This window comes from Papilio polytes, unplaced genomic scaffold, assembly GCF_000836215.1.
Source record: "Papilio polytes unplaced genomic scaffold, Ppol_1.0 DF822845.1, whole genome shotgun sequence".
Lineage (NCBI taxonomy): Eukaryota > Metazoa > Arthropoda > Insecta > Lepidoptera > Papilionidae > Papilio > Papilio polytes.
The window spans coordinates 1,487,119-1,507,925 of NW_013526359.1; the positions used below are offsets into that span (position 1 = coordinate 1,487,119).

General features: G+C 35.3%; 2 protein-coding genes across 2 annotated transcripts; one reads left to right on the forward strand and one right to left on the reverse strand.

Annotated features, from left to right (window-relative positions):
- Positions 1 to 451: 451 nt before the first annotated feature.
- LOC106105563 (zinc finger protein 227-like) lies at positions 452 to 6,198 on the reverse strand. Its single transcript, XM_013285957.1, has 9 exons — positions 5,897 to 6,198; positions 5,515 to 5,606; positions 5,088 to 5,430; positions 4,422 to 4,641; positions 3,922 to 4,188; positions 3,335 to 3,482; positions 2,478 to 2,544; positions 2,020 to 2,163; positions 452 to 1,464 (listed from the first exon to the last, which is right to left on the reverse strand). The coding sequence occupies exons 1-9, from the start codon at positions 6,032 to 6,034 to the stop codon at positions 1,231 to 1,233; spliced, it is 1,653 nt and encodes a 550-aa protein (XP_013141411.1). The 5' UTR covers positions 6,035 to 6,198; the 3' UTR covers positions 452 to 1,230.
- Positions 6,199 to 7,057: 859 nt separating this feature from the next.
- On the forward strand, positions 7,058 to 19,377 carry LOC106105493 (rapamycin-insensitive companion of mTOR). The gene is made up of 24 exons (XM_013285840.1): positions 7,058 to 7,277; positions 7,418 to 7,697; positions 8,248 to 8,379; positions 8,586 to 8,818; positions 8,954 to 9,176; positions 9,542 to 9,695; positions 10,130 to 10,234; positions 10,318 to 10,443; positions 10,739 to 11,404; positions 11,470 to 11,658; positions 11,734 to 11,942; positions 12,043 to 12,433; positions 12,505 to 12,728; positions 13,011 to 13,251; positions 13,583 to 13,826; positions 14,518 to 15,058; positions 15,514 to 15,632; positions 15,730 to 15,820; positions 16,112 to 16,258; positions 16,636 to 16,842; positions 17,000 to 17,148; positions 17,297 to 17,803; positions 18,005 to 18,141; positions 18,425 to 19,377. Exons 1-24 carry the CDS (start codon positions 7,238 to 7,240, stop codon positions 18,653 to 18,655), a joined length of 5,586 nt encoding a protein of 1,861 aa, XP_013141294.1. The 5' UTR covers positions 7,058 to 7,237; the 3' UTR covers positions 18,656 to 19,377.
- The last annotated feature ends 1,430 nt before the right edge of the window (positions 19,378 to 20,807 follow it).

The following is a 20,807-nucleotide window of genomic DNA, read 5'->3' on the forward strand; positions in this document are numbered from 1 at the left end:
TCATAACTCATAGTTGTTTAAAAACGGTAATGAATATACAACTTTAACTCATTTTCAAATACAATATTTTTAAAATGTTTATTTACAAAACAATTATATTTTTCTTTAACACATATTTACTAGTTGTCTACTACTGAAAAAATGTTTGTATGTGTAATATACATTTGTAATGTGATTTGGTAAACATGAACGTCGCCAGATGCTACCCCACACTACTGGATCAAAATGCTATAAAAGTTCGAATAAGATCGTATTTTTAATCCCGGTCAGTGTTGCCAATGCTATTGAAATTGCCGTGTTCTATGAATTTCGGGTCAAAAAATTACAAAATTTACGGCCCATGACCGCAACTCTAAGGTATAAAGCAGAGTAAATCATAATCTTTATTTAACAAATTAAATAGCTTTTGTATAGAAAAAATTAACAGTGACTTGTACCAGAAAAAAATGAAATTATTCACACTTACTTACTTCACGATGTTTAAAAAACAGAGATACAAATTGACTCATTTCATTTATTTTAAAAAGGTTAAAGTGATATTAGGTGAAGTTAGAAACTCGTTAAATAGTACTAGCGCGAAATTACAATATACAGTCGGGGAAATCCGCGTTGTTCATCAGGAAAAATAGTCATGTTCATTGCACCTATTACTACAAATAACTAATTAGTTAACAGTAATTGGTGCAAACAAAGGAATAATGAGAAACTAGCCGTGTACCACTAACCGCCTTTTTTGTACCGATACATTTCGACGGGTGAAAGTCTATTTGTTTTGTTTAGGCGACATTGACTTATATATTATATTCAGAATTTGCGAATTTTTTTGCATCGTTTGAACGGTTCATAAAGATAAGATCACTTCTGTGGCGCTTAAAAAAATTAAAATACAGATGTCGTTTTTAAGTAGCCATGTATGAAGCGCCAAAAAATCAGCAATTATTATAAATCGGTAGATTAATGAAGTATGCAGAATTATAGTAATTTTAATCTAAAACCGGTCTAAAAATCTTTAATTGATATAATTTCAGGATTTTTTTTCTAAAAACTGTAAATGGCTCTCTTGAACATTTAATCTAATGGCGCTAAAAACAAATAGCCTTTCACGTATTGATTTATAATCTGCATTGTATTTTGCTCCGCATGTCGTTTCAAAACGTTCTAATGATTGTTGCCTTAATGTTGGCACCGCCAGTTCCCGCGTTGTTGGCAGCAGTGGTGACGTCACGCGCACTAGTAGTCGTGGTGCGAGTGCGGCACGGTCTCGTGCGCGGCGGGCGCGGGCACGTCGGCGAGGTGCGGCAGGATGTGCGCGATGGCGGCGCGCGTCTCCTGCACGAGGCCCATCTCGCGGCGCAGCACCTCCTCCGTCACGCGATGTATCGATTTGAACTTGAAGTTCAGTCCGTGCACTTTCTGCACGTGATTGTTCAAGTTCACTTTGTAACTGAACGCCACGTTGCACACCTGCATTATTATTCCTTTTTATTCTCATACTAGTTGATACTCGCGACTTCGTCCACGCGGAATTAAAAATAGAACAAAATATAGCCTATGATACACACTGATAACACAGATTTTAGTGGTGAAAGAATTTATGGTTTTTGAGTTATTTCAACACATACAAAAAAAACAAATCTTTCCACTTTATAATGTTAGTAAAGAGATCTTTATTTTCATATTTGACATATATTACATATTATATGATTTTTAAAAAAGCAACACTGGCTGCCACATCCTTTTCATGTCATGGGATACGGACAGAAAGCAACAGCGGCCGAATATTCCAATAGTGAATCCATCATTCTCTAAGTTGTTTCTCAATATAAAGTTAATCTGTACTATTATAAATGGAAAAGATGGTAATAATTAATGATCCTAAAACGTTTAGATCACTGAGTAACATTTGTTTTAATTTGTGCTGGAAGAAGTTCTCCGGCAAAATCTATTTTTTAACCAAGTCCAAGTATAACCTTTTATTGTATGTAAAGTGAGCTAGTAAATGAAATAATGAGCGGTTACCTCACAGACGTAGGGGCGCTCGCCCGTGTGCATGCGCTCGTGGTTCTGCAGCTGGTGCTTGGCGTTGAAGGACATGGGGCACTCGCCGCACTTGTACGGCTTGTAGCCCGCGTGGATGCGCAAGTGCCGGTTCAGGTCGCAGCGCTGTTACACACTCCTCATTGTAATACAGTTAACGAAATACATTTATAAAATACTTATAGGTAATTTAAAGATTTCAACCAGTTTTTCATTTAAAAATAGGATCACATGTTGATAAGCATTGTCTTTAGAATAAAAACATTTTTTTTACTACACGCACCCTATATCAAAGACTTTACAGTTCATGGCAAACAGATCCATGTTATTCGTAATATCGTATCGAGATATGAAATCGCAACAGATTCGTATTAAAGGTGATTTTTTTCCAAGGAATAAAATACAACTATTGACTAAAATTTTACAAAAAAAACACTCACCACTATAAACTTCTTTGTGCACAAATGACAGGAGAATGGTCTTTCGCCTTTATGAATGAGGTTATGCCTGAAAAAAAGATAATTAAACCATACATCTTTTTAACAGCAACTTCTCTAGCCAATACCCTACCCTTTTGTCATATTAAAATAAGAAATGTAGTTTGTACATATATTTTAAATGAAGCCGACAAACTAGTAATTGGTGCAAGATGTTAAGTTCATGTCCACCAGTTGGTCAAAATTTAAAAGTCCTTTATCGTTTTAACCACAGCTGTATTACAAGAATATTTAGTTTGCGAATCAAGAACGTATATAGGTAGAAGATACTCAAATATTTCTGAAATCGAAACAGGAATTTTTTGACCGACTACTGACATAAAGTGCATATACAACTTAGTGTAAGTTTTTTGGACAGAATAGATTAAGATTTTTTTTTTTTATCGTATAAGGTGGCAAATGAGCAAGCGGCCACCTGAATCCACCGAAATGGAAAGCGACCGCTGCCCATAAACATCCGCAATTGCAGATGCAAGAGACGCACATAAAGAGATTTCCCCTACCCATGCGTCTTCTCCACTGTCAAATCCACTTTTCTTTCCCAGCCTTTCCTCTGAAGAAAAGGGTGGATAGGAAAAAGGACTAAAATTAGGCCTGCAGCACCACACCCATCAGACGAAACGCGGAATTGCTTCCACTTCACGCCTATCTTCTGTGTGGTCGTGGTATTACACCGGGCGAGCCGGCCCTGCAGTGCGAAGATGTTAAAGCGGGCTCTACCACTGTTGATAAACTACACTACTACTGATAAACTAAGATATTAAAATAGTAGCAAGGAATGATGCATAAAAAATATTTACCTCATTAATGATTTCTGTGTAAAGAAGCCAGCACCACAAATTTCACAAATATGATCCCTAATTCCAGAATGCTTTTTCATATGCAAGACCAAATTACTCTTTTGTATAAACGACTTTGTGCATTGATTGCAAGAAAATTTCTTCTTTTCTGGAAATAATTACTTTTAATGTATAAAACTGAATGAATACCCAAGATATTTAAATAATTTGATACTCTATGGCTATTATCGTTTTTCTTGTAATCACTAGTTTTTTATGTATTACAATTTTAACACGACTTTTTATATTAAACATCAAAATGAATATTACCAAATATTATTACACAACAATTTTAATATTCTTCTAATTTAATAAAGATTTAAGAGTGGCAACACTACAAGTCTATCATTTGTAACTAGCTGTTACTGCCATCTTCGTCCAAAAAAAATAATAATAAATATAGCCTATACTACTCAGTGATAACATAGCTATTTTTTTGTGAAAGAATTTTTAAAATCGCCCCAGTAGTTTTTGAGTTATTTTTATACATACAAAAATACAAACCTTTCCTCTTTATAATATGAAGTAACGATAAATGTTATTCTCACCATCATGAGTTGCTAAATGATTTCCCAGAGTAAAGGTAAGTATACCACAAACAGGACACACAAGTTTTTCTTTTTTCTTTGCTTCTGGCCTCTGAGTTCCCGAAGGTCGGACCACCCTTACTGACTTTTCTCTACGAACAATTCTATTCCCATCACTAGTTCCCGAATTCCTAGATTTATAATTTGGATGAACTTTAAGTACTGTTGCATCTTTAGGCCGCTTTAGTAATATTGGTGGACCTCTTGTGCCATTCTTCATTATTGGATCTGAATAATATTAAATTTTATTTTAATAAAAAAAAAACACTTCTTAAAGATTAAGCCATTTCCATACTCAATTGAATGTGTATTTAAATGAAGGATATGTACTTTACAAAATAGAGATATACACTTTCTTAGAAACTATTTGTATAAATTTTATAGCACTAACATAATTCGAAATTTTAAAAGCAATATTTGCTAAATAAAAAAATAATTCCACAGAAATAAAAATCACTTACAACATGTAATTGTTGTGGATCTTGTTTTTCCATCTTCACTTTTACCGTCAAATTCTTCCAGTTCCCCTTTAAATGTCTGATACACTTTTCTTACAACGGTTTTCTTACCTTTAAAAACTTTAATGTCACATAGTTTCGGTTTTTTGAATTTACCTTTCTTATTTGTTGGTGGAACATAATCATCATCATCATCATCTCCATAATCTGGTATATATTCAACCTGTAATATTACATTATCAAAATTAACGATAAAAATTAACTATAACAAACCTGTCTTAATGGTTCAAATATTCATAACACAACTGCCATGATTTGTTATGTACAATTAGGGAATCTGGCAGTGGTCATACTTAAAAACTAAAGTAAACAATTTGTACACATTAAGATGATGTACAATAACCAGTAGGACACAGCTATTAAATATGTCTGAACAAAAAAAAGTCACTGGTAAAAATCACAATGTAATTTTTCTGTTGGTAAACACCATAGATTTCCACAACTGTACATAGTATTAGAGTGGAGAAGTATGTCTCCTTGTTATAATAATGCACTAAAACAGTCAGAAGTTTTAACAATCTATTTGTACAAAATAGTTTTTTTTTTCATACAAAAAAATGAGAAGTTCTATATAAGCCAATAATTTTAAATAATACCAGATATACTTACATCATCATCATCATCAGTATCCACTTCAGCCTTTAAACCATCATTGTTGGTTTTTTTCCAACTAATATCAACTTTATTATTGTCACTGCTTACTTCTTTTGCTTCTTCCGATTCAGGGTCAACTTTTCTTATCACAGTATTTGCTATAACTATATCCTTACCATCAATAGTGTCCACTGTTTTATTTGGATCAACATTGATCTCCATTTCCCATACCGGTTCTGATTTAATTGACAAAGGCCCAATTTCACTTTTAATGTCTTTAAAAGAATCAAAAGCGATCTTTTTAGTTGGCACATTTTGAATGGCTTTAGCTAAAATGGTTCGCAGTTTTCTGTCTGTTCTGAAAAACAATGATTTAAATTCAATTTTAACATTACTAAATTCAGTAAACATGAAAAATTTTAAAAAGTAAACATTTAATTACCTTTCTGCTACTGTTTTTAACAGGTATGCTTTCTCCAATGAAGTACAACACTTGTGACAAATCTTTTCCGGTAACCCATCGTTTGATAGCACCTAAAACCAGATAGTAAAGAAATTATCATGCATGGTCAGATCAGTATCATTGTAAAAAATTAAAATGTGGTTACCAATGTGTGAAAATTGCACTTTTATAACCTATTGATACTAAACATTGTTAAAGGTTGCTACAAGTTTTTAACTAAATAAAACTACTTCTATAAACCTGTACGCTATTACTTTTAAAAATTTGTAATAAATAAATCGTAAAGATTTTTTGACATTTTCTTTTACGGCTGTTGTATATGAAAAAACATTGAAATGTTTAAGTGTACTCCGATATTTACCTTTACGTCGGCAATTGCAGTGAGCATTTCAGCATAGTTTCCTGATAATTTATATCTGAATAAAGGGCACAAGGGCTTTTTACTCGATAAACATACACGACAAGAGCTTAAGTTTATAGACTTGCTTGGATCATGCATATTTGTAAACTAAAGGGATGATAAAAAATCCGTAACTGTATCAATACGATTACCGATTATCAGAGAAGACCCGTTAAAGTGATTTCAACAAAATTGAATGAAATAGACTATGGCCGACGCTGTCAATTCAACTCGCTTGGTACGACATCGACATTTTCCTCCCTATGGCAATATGGCAAGCCGAGCCAGCAAAGGCAGAGTTCCGATTGTCGATGGTTTTTATTAGCAATCTCAGTCACATCACAAGCACTATCAGTCACATCAATACTATAATTAATTTAATCGATATCTCTTTTATAGCTTCATTGAATTGGAATGTTAAGAAGCATGTGTGGCGTAAGACGAATGCATAAGATATGAAATAATGATTTTATATGCGGAAGTATGGGCATGTTATGAAGAGGGATGAATCGCAAGTAATAAAAAGAATGTCAGTTACGAGTGTGGAGGGGTCCACCGATAGAGGGAGACATAAAAAGAGATGAATAGATTGCGTGAAATGTGACATGATCAAGAAGGGAGTGAAGTCTGAAATGACGGATGATAGAGTTATGTGGAGGACAGGAGTAGGATAGGGGGAAAATGATGATTAAAATGTCTTAAATTCGTTAGTGTTGTTTACTGCTTTTATATATAAATATACTGTGCGATGTATGTTTATTTAACTACTAGCTGTTGTTCGCGACTCGGCTTAGAATTAAAAGAATAGTCTTATATATAGCCTATGTGACTCACTGATAAGGTAGCTTTTTAATAGTAAAAGAATTTTTGAAATCCTCCCAGAAGTTTTTGAGTTATTTCGATACATACAAAAATACAAATATTCCCTCTTTATAATATTAGTATAGACTTATTTAGACAAATAAATAAGAATAGGAATAACGATAATACTACATACCAGAAAGTCCTACAAAAGGAAAATCACTCGGACATTTTAAAAGCGCCGTTGAAGTGGTTGAAAAAATTTAACAGTTTTCTTTAATGTTTACTCTTTGTCATTTACTCTTTGAACCAAACCAACAACAACACGAAATGTCACTTTAACACTGCGTTGGACGATAACAGGAACTAATTCTAACTTATTTTTGATCTAATTCTTCTTACGTTTCCATTATACATTAGAAAGTAAACCTCATTTAAGTAGTGAGTGTAGCAATAAAAATATCAGTGGCCTGTACTCGTGCAATTGTATTATAAAATGTTATGATGGCTACCTACGAGAATTGGTCAGGTCGACGGAGAGGTAAATTTTTCTTGTACTGTAATTATGTAAAATTGGTTTTTGTGTTTTAATTAAGGTCTTCTATCGATTTCCCCTCGCTTACTTTTAATTCGGATTAGACGTCAATTAAATAAATTGTTATGTAAATTAATATATTCCAGGTAAACAAGGTGGCGATTTATATAGGTTAGACACTAAAAATAAATCGCCTGAAGAAAATATAAAAGAAATTATACAGGGCTTATACTTGAAGAAGACATTTAATAATGATACTTCACCAACCAATAAGAATATGCCCATGGATTTTAAGACTGGTTTACGGAATGTGCAGAAAAATGGTTCTGATTCCTACAGACATTCTTGTTTAAATGCTTTAGTTGTGTTACTATCGAAAGAAGATAGAAATAATTTAGGATTTTCAACTGATGAATTAATGACATGGTAAGCTTTAGCAGCTATTTTATTTTATTTTCAATTTCAAGAAGGTGTAATGTAGATCAATCTGATTTCATGTACATTCAAAATACAAAGGCTTTTATTTTTGTGAGAATAAAATGTAATAGGTATTTAAAGATTTTATGGCTTGCTTACATGAACAATACCTGAGAAATAGAGAGTTTTAGTAAGTGTTGTCAGAGTCAAACATATAATATATTGATATGAATGTGCACTGACAATGGTTTTATTTAAGCTCAAGATGTTTTTGTTTTATTTGAAGCACAAATAGATTTATTCTTTACTTCAATACATGGTCACTTTTTGTTATCAAATATAGGGCTTAGATTTATTATTAATAACATTCTGTTAGGCTCATAGAATATTTAATACATAAACAATGAACCAATTTAGTTGTTTAATGATGCTTTGGATTTTAGTAAAATTACAGATAATACTGCATTTTTAATTATAAACTGTTATGTCCTTGTTCTTCTCAACTAAAACATACTGCTTTTAGAAGGTATTATATTCAAAATATATAAATAACTTACAGTATTCGAGCAAGCCTTGTGGATGAGTCTATGGTTATCAGAGCTGCAGCATTACGAGCTCTAAGATATTTGATCAAAACCGAGAGTGATGTTGCCACATTCAACATATTGAAGTTAACACATATTGTCACAAGGTACTTTATCATATTTTGTAATAACAAAGATGTCTTAATTCAAGTAAAAGTTTGATTATTTTACTGCCTTCACCCTTTGCACTTGTGTATTTGTTTTGGATGTATTAATCCATATGTGTTCCAAAATTAAAAAAAAAAATAAGGTTCAATAGTGCAAATTTTTACTTTAATTACTCTAAACTGAAGCAATTTGAAAACATTTTCAGATCCATGGATTTAATGTTGCGAAATGAAGAAGAGCGAGCACAAGCTCTTCGAGTCGTGCGACGTGTTATAGCTGTAGTTGGTGCAGCAGAGCAGCCATTACGTTGTCACAGATCAGCATATATTGACCAGGGCTTGCTTAGATGTCTAACGGCCGTGGCTCGTGCTGGCAGTGCTGGGGACGGTACTGGGGATAGGCTCTCTCGACCAGCTGTTGCAACATTAGCTGAGATCTGTAAGTTTATGAAATAGATTTTTTATATATTATTGCTCTTGACAAGAAGTTCCAAGTAATAGTGAGTTAATTATAGTTATAAAATATGTTCATGTGGGTTTAAGTATACATTACACATTGTAGAATTTATTCCAGGTGTCCTAAACCCTGATCTGTTTATCTCGTGCGGAGGAGTTAATGCAGTGATCCGTCAATTGGCTGAATGTGCGACACCCCGTATGGCGGAGGCTCTCTGTGGTGTCTTACTACATACACTGAATGAGCCTTTGCCTCGGAGAGCAGCTAGAATAGATCTTACCTGTCTCAATTCACCATACTGTGATTTCCATTGTCGACCTGCGGGAACTGATTCAAATAGGTAATTTTGAAGTTAATTAATTATGAAAATATGTTGTTATTTTGTGGCATCTATAGTAAAATCTTATATTATTGACTTAATGAAGCAGACTTGTTTTACAGAGAAACCGCTGATGCGTTTTGTGTTAGGTGCAAAGGGAGGTGTACTCTCTACAAACTGTTTAAAGTCAGTTGACGCTCATAACACAAGACCTATCAGCGGTTTTACTGGCGACGAATCGGAGCAACTAATTTTAGGCAATCAGCTCCTTGTTTGGTCTACTTTCCAATAAATAGTTATGGAACGGAAAAACGGATAGTGCAGTTGGTATTTGATAGTTTATATTAAGTTTCTTAGCTTAAAATAGATTTATTTTCAATATGCAGGGACGAACGTGAGATGCGCTTCACTTGCAGCAGACTGTCCTTGCTGTGCGTACTGCGCAGCTGGCCGGGCTTGCTGCACTTCTGCAATCCCTGCAGCAAGGGCGGCCTGCGGGCGTTGGTCAGCGCTCTATACTTGCCGCGGTTAGAGGTCCGAGTGAGTATACATTTGTTTTTAGTAATTTCAGCATTTTTCGTTGTACTTATTAACTTGATATTGTCATCGACTCCTTCTGCGTGGATTAAAAATAAAAACAAAAGTAAATAGTCTATGTGTTCTTCCATACTAACCACTATATCTATGCCAAATTGTGATCTGTTTAGCCGTTTAGGCTACAAACTTTAAAAAACATCCACCCTTCCATCCATCAATCCAAACTTTCGCCATTATAATACTAGTAATTAGTAATATGTAATACATATAGTTCATTATATTTTATTTGAAAAAAAAAACTGACAAAATACAGTTAACGTATTTTGTGAGTTTTTTTATTTCTCTGTACTTTAATGCATATAAAATTCGGTATTTTTTTTATTTCTTCTAAATGTTTGGTACTTTTAAAATATTTAAAAGCAGAATTGTATTTTCAGAAAGCCATATTGGATTTGTTGTATGAGTTAGTTGGACTACCGCAACCGGAGTGGACAGATGAGATTTCCGTGGCCTTAGATGCTGTTGATCCATCTGATTTTCAGGTATCATATTTTTCATAATTGAAAACGTGTTTTATTTGTGTAGCTTTCGAAAAACTTAATTTTCATTATTGGTATATTTTTAGGATTCCTGGCGTCTAAACGAAGGCTTCGTGGCAGCTGAAGGCACCGCTATTCTACCTCATCTCAGTGCGACTGGACCGGATATTATTGAAATTCATCTTGCTCTATTACTTCAATGCTTCCTGGAGGTATAATATCTGCCAATTAAGTTTCAACTTGGGCTCTCCGCGTAAAGTTTTAGTTTGGGCTCTCCGCGTAAAATTTTAGTTTGGGCTCTACGTGTAAAGTTTTAGTTTGGGCTCTCCGCGTAAGTTTTAGTTTGGGCTCTCCGCATAAAATTTTAGTTTGGCCTCTACGCGTAAAGTTTTAGTTTGGACTCTCCGCGTAAAGTTTTAGTTTGGGCTCTCCGCGTAAAGTTTTAGTTTGGGCTCTTCACATAAAGTTTTAGTTTTTGTATAACAATAGTAAAATTTTATATTACAGGCTGGACTTCTCGATGGATTAGCGGAAGTAATAGTGACAAGTGATACATTTATATCTGTCCGTGCTACCGTGCTGTTAGGCCAACTATTGCATTTAATACACATGTTTCTACCTCCACAAATATGTAATTTAACGCCTGCGTTACCCACATTGTTGTCACAAGCGTCAGCGGGCAAGCCTCAAGCGTTAGCGGCTGTCGCTGCCTTAAGAAGACTGCACTCCATGCTAGAGGCGCGCCCGGCTAGCAACAGCTTGTTCCTAGACCACATCATACAGTACTGCAGTGGCGCATTCCGACACAAAATAGAAGATATGACGAAAAGTCGAAAGGAAAAGGACAATGCTAACATGGCGAAGCCGCATCACGAACTGTTAGTACATAAAGAGAGTAGTATCGAGTTTCTCAACGAATCTGATAACGAAAACGAACCGAAACAGAGGCATAGTGTCGGCTCCCGAGCTGATGTTACCAGCAGGAATGTTAGTGCACTAGTGAAAAGCAAAAGTGTTAGTTCTCGGACTAGTTCAGTAGGAAAAGTGTCCAAATCGGCAAAGTTTTTCAGTTTATTTGAACGTGATAGTGATAGTTGGATACGATCGAGTCTTGTCATGCAGAGCAAGGATGGCAACACATGGGACTGGGAGATTATACGAACGATATTAAAGGTAATATCAAAAATTTGATCATTAACAATGATTTTCGACATTTTCTATTGCAAAACTTATTTTAGGAATCGGATGGTGCGCCGTTATTGAATTTGAACGACAGTGGACACAAAGCGTGGGCGAGTCGCATCATAAGTTATCTTAAACCTTCATCCAACAAGTATTCACATACAGATCTATCGACCACATCCAATGGACATTCCGCAACACGGGCTGGATGTCAATTAATTAGACATTTGCTGCAGCATAATGACGTGAGTACATTCAACGTATACATACAAGTTCCTATTATTTTTTCATGTATTACAGAGTTTGCGTATGTTTTTTAGGCTGATTCTCAGAGGATGCTAGAAGAACTGTTTATGGATGTGAGCAAACAGATAGAGGCTATAGAGACAGGTCGTAAGGCCCACGAGTGTCTCTTCAGTCCTCAGCACATGTGCAACACTATGTGCCAAATGTATTTCCTATTTATAGGACAACTCTGCCACTCGCAAGTCGGTTTGAAATTATTCAAACAAACAGGGCTTTATGATAAGTAAGTTTATCTTTTTGCTACTTTAAAAATTATTTTATTATGCCATAAAACAAACCATAGATAACGTTTCCTTTTATTTCAACGATTGTTCTTCTTACAGTCTTCTAGAACTTTCGACGAAAACACATCACAGTTGTTACGTCAAACTCGTTATATCGAGTTTGGACTATACATTAGACTCTAGTCCTCGGGATGTTTTGGCTAAAACACTAACTTGCACCATACAAGCATCAAGATTGTACGCAACACAATTTCTCAACGTCCTTCTAAGAGCTTCTAGAAGCTCCCGTGAACTTGTAAGAAAGAAATCTAAATTAAAGAAGAATTACACTCAAGATCAATGGAAACATGTTTATAGAGATGATGGTGATAGTAATGCAGTTGATATGGACACGTGGGTACTACAAATGTTGGTTGGGCAAGTTAAAGATGAGTCTAAGAAGGTTGTCAAATGTGCTTTATCTATATTGGAGGAAGCATATAGTGTTCCCGTAAGTCTATATTTTTTTTTTTCATTATTTAAATCAGTAAAGTATGTTCAATATTTCATGCACTTTATCAGGCGTTCCTAGAGAAACTGATGACAATGAAAGACACCCTTGGTCAGAACTGCCGACTGGACAGAAACGCTGATCCTTCGACTTTGGACTTTAGCTCCGTTGGTGATAGAGGCTATCTGATATGGCTGGGTCTAGAAGTTGCGGCAACCGTTCAGACCGGCGATACACAATCTATAGCATTTTTAAAGAGACATTTGGATTTTTGGGCTAAATCTTACAACTACAGGTAATATATTGAAATTACATATACTATGTCATCTTTAAAGTTTTATTATTGGCATACGTCATACTTTTTCCCTTAAATAACAGGCGAACTAAATACTGTCCAACATATAGCCGTATTTAAAAATGTATTCTAACCAAATTTATATATTACAATGCCTAAGAGGATATATGAAACAAAATATTTTAAACTTTTATACTAATAAAACAGCACCAAATTTTGCAAGCATGTTATTTTTCTTCAGTGTTATATTGAGATAAGTGTAATATAGTGTGTGTTCAACAGATACGTGCGTTTGGTGGAGGCGGGCGTGCACGAGGCGCTGTCGGTGTGCGAGGGCGTGCGTCGGCCGCGAGCGTCGCGTCGCGCGGTCCGCACGCCGCCGCATCTGCTGGCCGCGCTCGCCGCCGCGCACCCCGCGCACGCCCCACACCCCACACACGCCGCGCACCCTGCACACCCCGCCAACATGGCCGCCGTGCAGCTGCGGGGTCTCCTAGCCGCCGCACTGCCTCCGCACTACAAGGTAAATCCTGACAATTGTAACTTGATACTAAGGCTGACATGAATCTTAAACACATTTTATTCCTAAGCCCCGCTAAAAATCTGACACGGCCTCAGAATTTTAATGGAATTTGGACTTTGAACGCGGCCGCATTTATATCGCTTTTCAACATTTACTTTAGAAATCTACACTAAGCGACTACTTAAATAACAGTTTAGCTTCTTGAGTTTAGCAGATAATTAATTTAATCATTAAAACATAGATCGTTTCTATCATTAATAAGAGATTCAACTTTTATGGGATAGTTTTGTTTCAGAATATTTGATGATTGTGTATTGTATTGGTGGCGCAGGTAATCCAAGGCAGGAAGTGCAGTACGGAGCAAGAGATAATGGAGCTGAAGGCGTCGCTGTGGGCGGTGGGCAGCGCGGCGCTGAGCGGCGCGGGGCTGCGGCAGGTGGCGGCGGGCGACGCGCCGCGCCTCGTCGTGCGCCTCGCCACCTCCACGCCGGTCTACTCCGTGCGCGCCACCGCCTTCTACGTGCTTGGACTCTTCGCCACCACCTTCGAAGGCGCCAATATACTCTCCGATTTAGGTATGTAAAAGAATTCTTACATCTCACTAATGTTATAAATGCGAAAATTTAGATGGATGTTTGTTTTTGTGAGTTTGTAACCTAAACGGCTGAACGGATCTGAATGAAATTTGGCACAGATGTACAGAACAGTCTGGAAGAACACAGGCTTTATTTTTTATTATTTCCCCGCTGACGAAGTCGCGGGCGAAAGGTAGTTTATTATAAAATAGATTTCACCTGTGCCTTTGTCTGCAAGGAATTAAAAAAAAATTAACAAGTGTCTATGTGTTCTTCAAGACTACGTTGTATATTTGTGCCAAGCTTTTGCGAGATCCGTTCAACTTTTGTGGGCATACATAGTTACAAGTATCCATCCACTAGATTTCGCCCGCAACTCGTCACCCTTAAATTAAAAAAAAAACCAAATCAAAACACTACTAAGAATCTACTAATTCTTAGTAGTGTTCTCTCGGACTATCCTTTACATATATACCAAATTTCATCAAGATCCCTTTAGTCGTTTAGACTACAAACTATAACAAATATTCATCCATCCCTCCTTACATCTACTAATACAAACTTTCGCATTGTTAACATTCATAGGATCTATCAAAACTTTGACCATATATCTACGTCTAGATTAAAAGAATACAATAATATTGAGCATAAGACCATTTAGTTTATAGTATTTTTTTTCTTAAACTTCCAGGTTGGATATCTGTAAGACATACACGTCACGATCAATTCCCTATAATACCAGACGAGAGCTACCCGCCATCTTGCGATCCCACTATAGACGGCAACTATATAACATCACCTGAACGAAGATATAATGCATTCGATATAGAACTTAGCGAACACTCCGATCATACAGACTTAAGTACAGCAGAAAGCGTACATTCAGATACAAAACATGGAAGTAAAACTATAATCGACCATGATGTTGACTTTAAAACCCCTTACAATGAAAGTCGACGCGAAGTCAGTAAGAGAAAATCCCATACTTTGCCCACACAAGGATGCTCCACTTCACATGATAGACCGGCGTTAACTGAATCTAGGACTGTAGATATTCTAAGAGATTGTTCGAGTTACGAACGACCTGGACCACATCGGCATTTCGAGAACAGATTGTTATTAGGACGAATGAATTCTTTGGAACATCATGAGGGTAGAGTTAGAAATACGAGTGAGTCGAGTACGAGCGGCGTCAGTAGTTGTGATTCGGCCGGCGGGAAATATGCAATACCGTAAGTGTTAAGACTAACATTTTTATCTAAATAACTCAGTATAATTTGGTTTCCCGACGCGGACTGTTTTTTTGAACACCTCAATCTATACTCAATATTATAAAGAGGATATTTTTGTACATCAAAAGTAACTCGAAAGGTATTGGGCCGATTTCAAAAATTCTTTCACATTAAAAAGTTATCAGGGAGTAACATAGGCTATGTTTTTTTGTGATTTTTTAAATTTACGCTGGCGAAGTCTCCCGCTACAGCTAGTAGTGTTATAATGTTATTGAAGATTTTTTTTAAAATCAATGATTACTTATTGTAAAGTATTTTTTCAATAAAATATGCGTAAGTTGTAGATTTATGTTAAACCAAGCCCTAACTTGTCTTCTATTGTAACTTTTATATTTGTTAAATAAATTATTCTTTTATTGTGCAATTTAAAAATATAGTGTGTTTTTTTATTGCAGTGACAGGATATTAACTCTGAGTCCAATACCAAGTTCGTCCAGCCTGTACGGTATGAAGAGTAGCAGCAGCTCTCACCGGCCTCGGATGTCCGAATCACAACGGAGAACTTCCACTTCAAGTAAATCATTTATTAAAGACATCAGGGAACGAAACACTCCTAAAATATGTTGTCCTTTTTAAAAACAGAGATAGTAATGTTTTTTTTATCTTTTAAGGTTTTTCAACATGTGAAGTGGCCAGTTCCCCTCCAACACAAATGGATATGTCAGGTTATGCTACACTCAAGACTATCAATAAACATAGAAGGTTAGTTCACATTATTTGTAGCATTTCTACGTAGATATACACAAATAAAAAAGAAAGTTTTAAGTAAACCGCTTAAAAAAATTACAACTTTTAATTTTAATACACACTAAGTTTTAATACACACTTTAAGCGTCCATAGGCGAGTTTTTTACGTCTTCCTCTTTTATTTTTTATGCACTTTTTAGGCGGAGTATAAACAGTGCAGACCTGTGACGTCATTTTTTTAGCGTCCTAGGCAGCCAACTACGCTCTACCCTACGTCGGCCCTATACATTTTTTGCTAATATTTAGGCCACACTTGTCGGAGAGCGCGGCATCTGGTTCCAGCGAGCTGGAGGAACTGACCTGGCTGCTGACGGACACGCAGCGCCGCTCCAAGCCCTTCTCTTCCTTACGCGACAGGGCCAAGTCCACCAGGGAGAGGATGACCAAACTAAGGTACTATCGGGGAAACTGGCGGTATTCCACCTTAAAAACTAGGGTTTAAACGCTTTGTACTCATTGGTATAAAAACGCAGAACATTACAAATAGGATGTAGATTTTAAATGTGTCTGTATGAAAATCAGGGGTTAATTACTTTTTAATATTTTTTAAACGGTTGTAAGAAGTGGACTTTGTCTCATTTGCAAGAACAAGGCAATTTTTCTGTAACAGGAACACTGAGGATATCCATGACTTATGTGATCAGTTGACTCGGTTTTGATAAAAGCATAAGTTTTAATTGTTCAGCTGTTAAATTAAATGTAAATTCAGATTACTTATTAATTAGTTACTTAAGCCACAAGGAAATAATTAAACTGTCTTATTCTTTCAGTCTCCTAGATTACGATTGGAAGCCACTCCCACTGTCGGAAGGGGGGCGGACATCTCCCCCTCCCGCAGCGCGCGACACCCCGCGACGCGCCCCCCATCCCGCTCACCCCCCGCATCCCGCACAACCCCCACACCCCACGTACCCCGCACACCCACCGCCCTACATCGGCATCTGTCTGCCCAAGGACCTAAAAGAACTGTTTCCCAAGTGAGTTAACTCTTAAATCTTGACTATAAGAATGCAAAGTGACTAAAAAGTAATGATCCGAGTGTGAATGTTGTTGTAAAAGAGATAAACAAATACATATTTCAATTAATGTTTTGCTCTTTACGAGGAGATTTAATATTTAAACTTTAATATTCAGAGATGAAGAAGACAAAGAAGACAGTGAAATGGAGAAAAGAGTACCATTTGGTCGAACCGGAGTAAATCTATTCCCAGCAGAGTATAGTAATACAAGTACTGAGAATAAATCAAGAAACACGCCAGAACATCATGCGGTCCTTCATAAAGGTTTGGTTAATATAAAATAACTGATTTCTCTTTAATTTAGTAGTAAAGAAATAACAATAGCTATCAGTAATTTACTTCATTGGAATTCTATGTGATATACACACTATAACTACAGTGTTTTTTTTAATATACTGGTCAATACTTTCAGATATGGCAACGTCGGTTCCTGCTTCTATACCACGGACTACAGAGGGAAATGTAACAACTGCTGGCAACACTGATACCAGTTTCGAAACCCATGAAGATATTAAAATACCAAAACAAGAAACAAAGAACATTGTTAAAATCGATTCAGGAAAAACTTACGATGATATTAAAGTTGATAAAACATTAAATTTGGACAAAATACAAGAAAGATCAACAGAAAATCTAAATGTTACAAAAACTGACAATATTGAAAAGGTCAGTTCGCCTGATCATGTTTTAAAAAGTTTTCCAGGGAGTGTTCCTAAATCTGCTAATTTACTTGACAAGGTTGCAACAAGGGTTAGGTCACCCGAGAAGACTGGAAGTGCCTTAGATTCATCAATATCGGAGAAGGTCAATGTAAAAGCTGGACTGGGTTCCCGATGGAGGCATTCCACTAACGACTGCCTCGCTTGCGTCAAAACAAGACCGCCTTCTTCACACGAGTTACGAGAAGCTTTTTTTGCTGGTACGGTGTTCATTTTAAAACCACAAAACATTATTGTTACATAAATATAACAGACAAAAAAATATTGAATATAGTTGTTAATTGTTAGAATAAGGGGGAAGATGTGTTGTTCTAAAGTTCAAACTTAACTATAATGTATAATAAAAAGAATAAATATAAAAATTCCAGTATTTTATGTTAACGAAGTTTATATTATTTCAGCTATGGAAAGCCCTAGTAATAGTGTTCCTCCTGATGTTCGGAGTAGATCTGTCAGTCCGGCAAGTGATACATTATGCCCTCAAGCAGAAGTCTTGCATCACGTACATTTCATGTCGAATCCCATACATCTAAAACAGGTTTGTGTTTTATGAGATATTTTGTATATAGTCTGTTTATTTTCTAATTGTCTGCAACTTCCTCCCTGTGATAATAATAAAGTAATAAAAAAAATAACCTATGTTACTCATTGAGGCTGTAGCTTTTATTGATAATTTTTTTTTTAAAACCGCCTAGTAGTTTTTTTACATTTTTCAATATATGCAACAAAACAAATCTTTCCTCTTTATAATATTAGTATAGCAAAGTGCATTAAAATGTTTAGAAACTTCTGCTTTTTTAATGAAACATTCAATTTTACAGGCGCGTTCAACTTTAATATCATTAAAGCAACGCTACCCTGAGGTATTCCGGAGCCCGTGTGTGTATTCAGACGTATGCGCGCTGCTCGCTCGGGACACATACATGTTATGCGCGCGACGCTTCCTGCAGGAACTGTTCCTGGATGTCAACTTTGATTGCTTTGCCCATGAGCCCATTAAAGTGCTATCAAGACATGGTGCGATACTCTCACCGACACAAGTGAAACCTTAGTGCTTACGATGGTAGTGACACCATAGTGCTTACGATGCAAGTGACACCGTAGTCCTTATGATGGAAGTGACAACATAATCCTTATGATGCAAGTGACACCATAGTGCTTATGATGATGACCATTGGAAATGATGAATTGTTCAGTGGTGTGCTTATGTATGAATTGCTCGACTTTAGGATCTCTGTCTCCTCATCCCAAGGTATTATTATTTAACTTATGTCCTTTTGCAGTCCTTATATACAGCTTACTCGAAAAGCAGTTGTCGAGTTTCTATCAATGTATGATCAATAGATAATTTGAAAATTATGTGATTTACATATCAAGTAAATGGGGAAAGGAACTGAGATAATGTTGTAATATAGATCTTTACTGTATGCAATATGGTGTGTATACCTTAACTGTTGTTTATTAAAAACAGCCACATAATTAAAAAAAAAATTGTTGATGTAAAATGTTTGAATTGCATTATCAAAAGGCCTTAGCATTAGTTAGTTGCAGGACTACATTTAGATTTTATATCACAGGAGCTCATAGTTTTGAAGTTATTTATGCTTACATATTTTTTTTCCACATCTGTCTAAATTCAAGTGTTTTTTGATCCTTTGATTGCAATATGTGGACTATTTTTGTAAAGATATAAATTATTTAGAAACTATGAAAACTTTTTTTTATAAAATTTAAATGTAATGTTTCAAACTCGCAAGCCTGTTTTATTATTTAAATTGTTTAAGGTAAAATATCACTTTCATTTAAACTAAACTATTCATAAGAGGACTTTAACCAATTTTGATAAAAGAAAGTAATTTAAAAAAAAATAGTTAATTTATTGTTTCTATTGCATAGTTGATTAGATTGTCAAAGAATCTTGTTTTCACACTTAAATTATTTTTCCACCAAGTCCATTCAAATTATTAAAAAAGCTAAAGGAAAGTGGATTGTTACAAGAAATTGATTATTAATAATTTATTGTGTTGATTTGTCAGCTAGTAAAGTAACTAGTTTAAACACTATCAAACATTTTATTTTTATTTAAATTGTTATTTATGTGTATAGTAATAACTATTATTTATACAAACAATATAAAGCTGCCGATTTGAACAAATTTATGTTGTTTATTGCAAACTAAATGGACTAAAAGTATTTATAATTTAATCTTAAGGCACAGAGAATGTGTTTTTTTTAAATTAACATTTTTGTTAAATGCTTATGTTTGTATGCAGTTGTGTGGCAATAACTGCATGTTTTGTTTAATCTTAAAATAAGATATAAATATATGGAATAATTTAAAAACAGCTACTGCCAATATGACCACTAGATTTGTTCCTAAACATGACTTTTTATAGCCTGACCAGAAATATAAAAACTATCGCCTTATTACGCAACTTCTTTGTGTATATTAGAAAGTGCGTACTAACGGAACCGATTGAAGCCCCAGGCCAGGTTTCTATATACATGTTCCAATTATTTTCCAAGTAAAAAACCTCAATTAACCTCAATGTATTGTAATCTGTAGGCTGCTAACATGTTTTTTTTTATTATGGTTTAGGCAGTGACATTTGTTTAAATACATATTGTGGTCTCTTTCATTCTATTTGAAATAAATGGAGACAACAATGTGTCAATTTAAATGTCATGCCAGTGGAAACCTTACATTTGTGATATAATATGTATACAATGTAACAATTTAACTTTAGTTATGTATTAAGAACTTTCCTATTAGATTTTGTTTGATAATCCCTTTAATTAGGAGCATTTGCATTTTCATATATTTATAAATCTACATATTGTATTCTAAGTAATCACTCGCTGTAATATTGATTTTTAGGATTAGGTATTTTGTCGGTAATTTTTTTGAAATCTTAATTTCAGTTTAAAGAATCCTTCATAATAAATGAATATTACATTAAGCCTTACACTCGTAAAGGTAAATTTGAGTCTTGCACATTAAGACCATGTATATGTGTGCATTCTGACAGTTCCTTATTATGTTAACCTGCTTTGACATGTGTATGATCTGGCAGAGTGAATAATATAATGAGTGCTATAATACTTTGCAGTGCGCTTCTGAAAGCTTGCATAGTAAAATACCCTTGGGGTGCTTGTATACTGTATGTATGCTTGCATGCACAGAAATAGAGCTTTCCGCTAAAG

What these genes read in the sequence shown, in the direction of transcription:
- LOC106105563 (XM_013285957.1), bottom strand. Translation starts at nt 6,034, where the DNA reads ATGCATGATCCAAGCAAGTCTATAAACTTAAGCTCTTGTCGTGTATGT. An exon ending in ATCCACAACAATTACATGTT is followed by an intron (nt 4,189 to 4,421) that starts GTAAGTGATTTT and finishes AATATTATTCAG; the next exon opens with ATCCAATAATGAAGAATGGC. An exon ending in ACACAGAAATCATTAATGAG is followed by an intron (nt 2,545 to 3,334) that starts GTAAATATTTTT and finishes TCTTTTTTTCAG; the next exon opens with GCATAACCTCATTCATAAAG.
- LOC106105493 (XM_013285840.1), top strand. Translation starts at nt 7,238, where the DNA reads ATGATGGCTACCTACGAGAATTGGTCAGGTCGACGGAGAG. An exon ending in CAAACAGGGCTTTATGATAA is followed by an intron (nt 11,943 to 12,042) that starts GTAAGTTTATCT and finishes TTCTTCTTACAG; the next exon opens with TCTTCTAGAACTTTCGACGA. An exon ending in AGGAAGCATATAGTGTTCCC is followed by an intron (nt 12,434 to 12,504) that starts GTAAGTCTATAT and finishes GCACTTTATCAG; the next exon opens with GCGTTCCTAGAGAAACTGAT.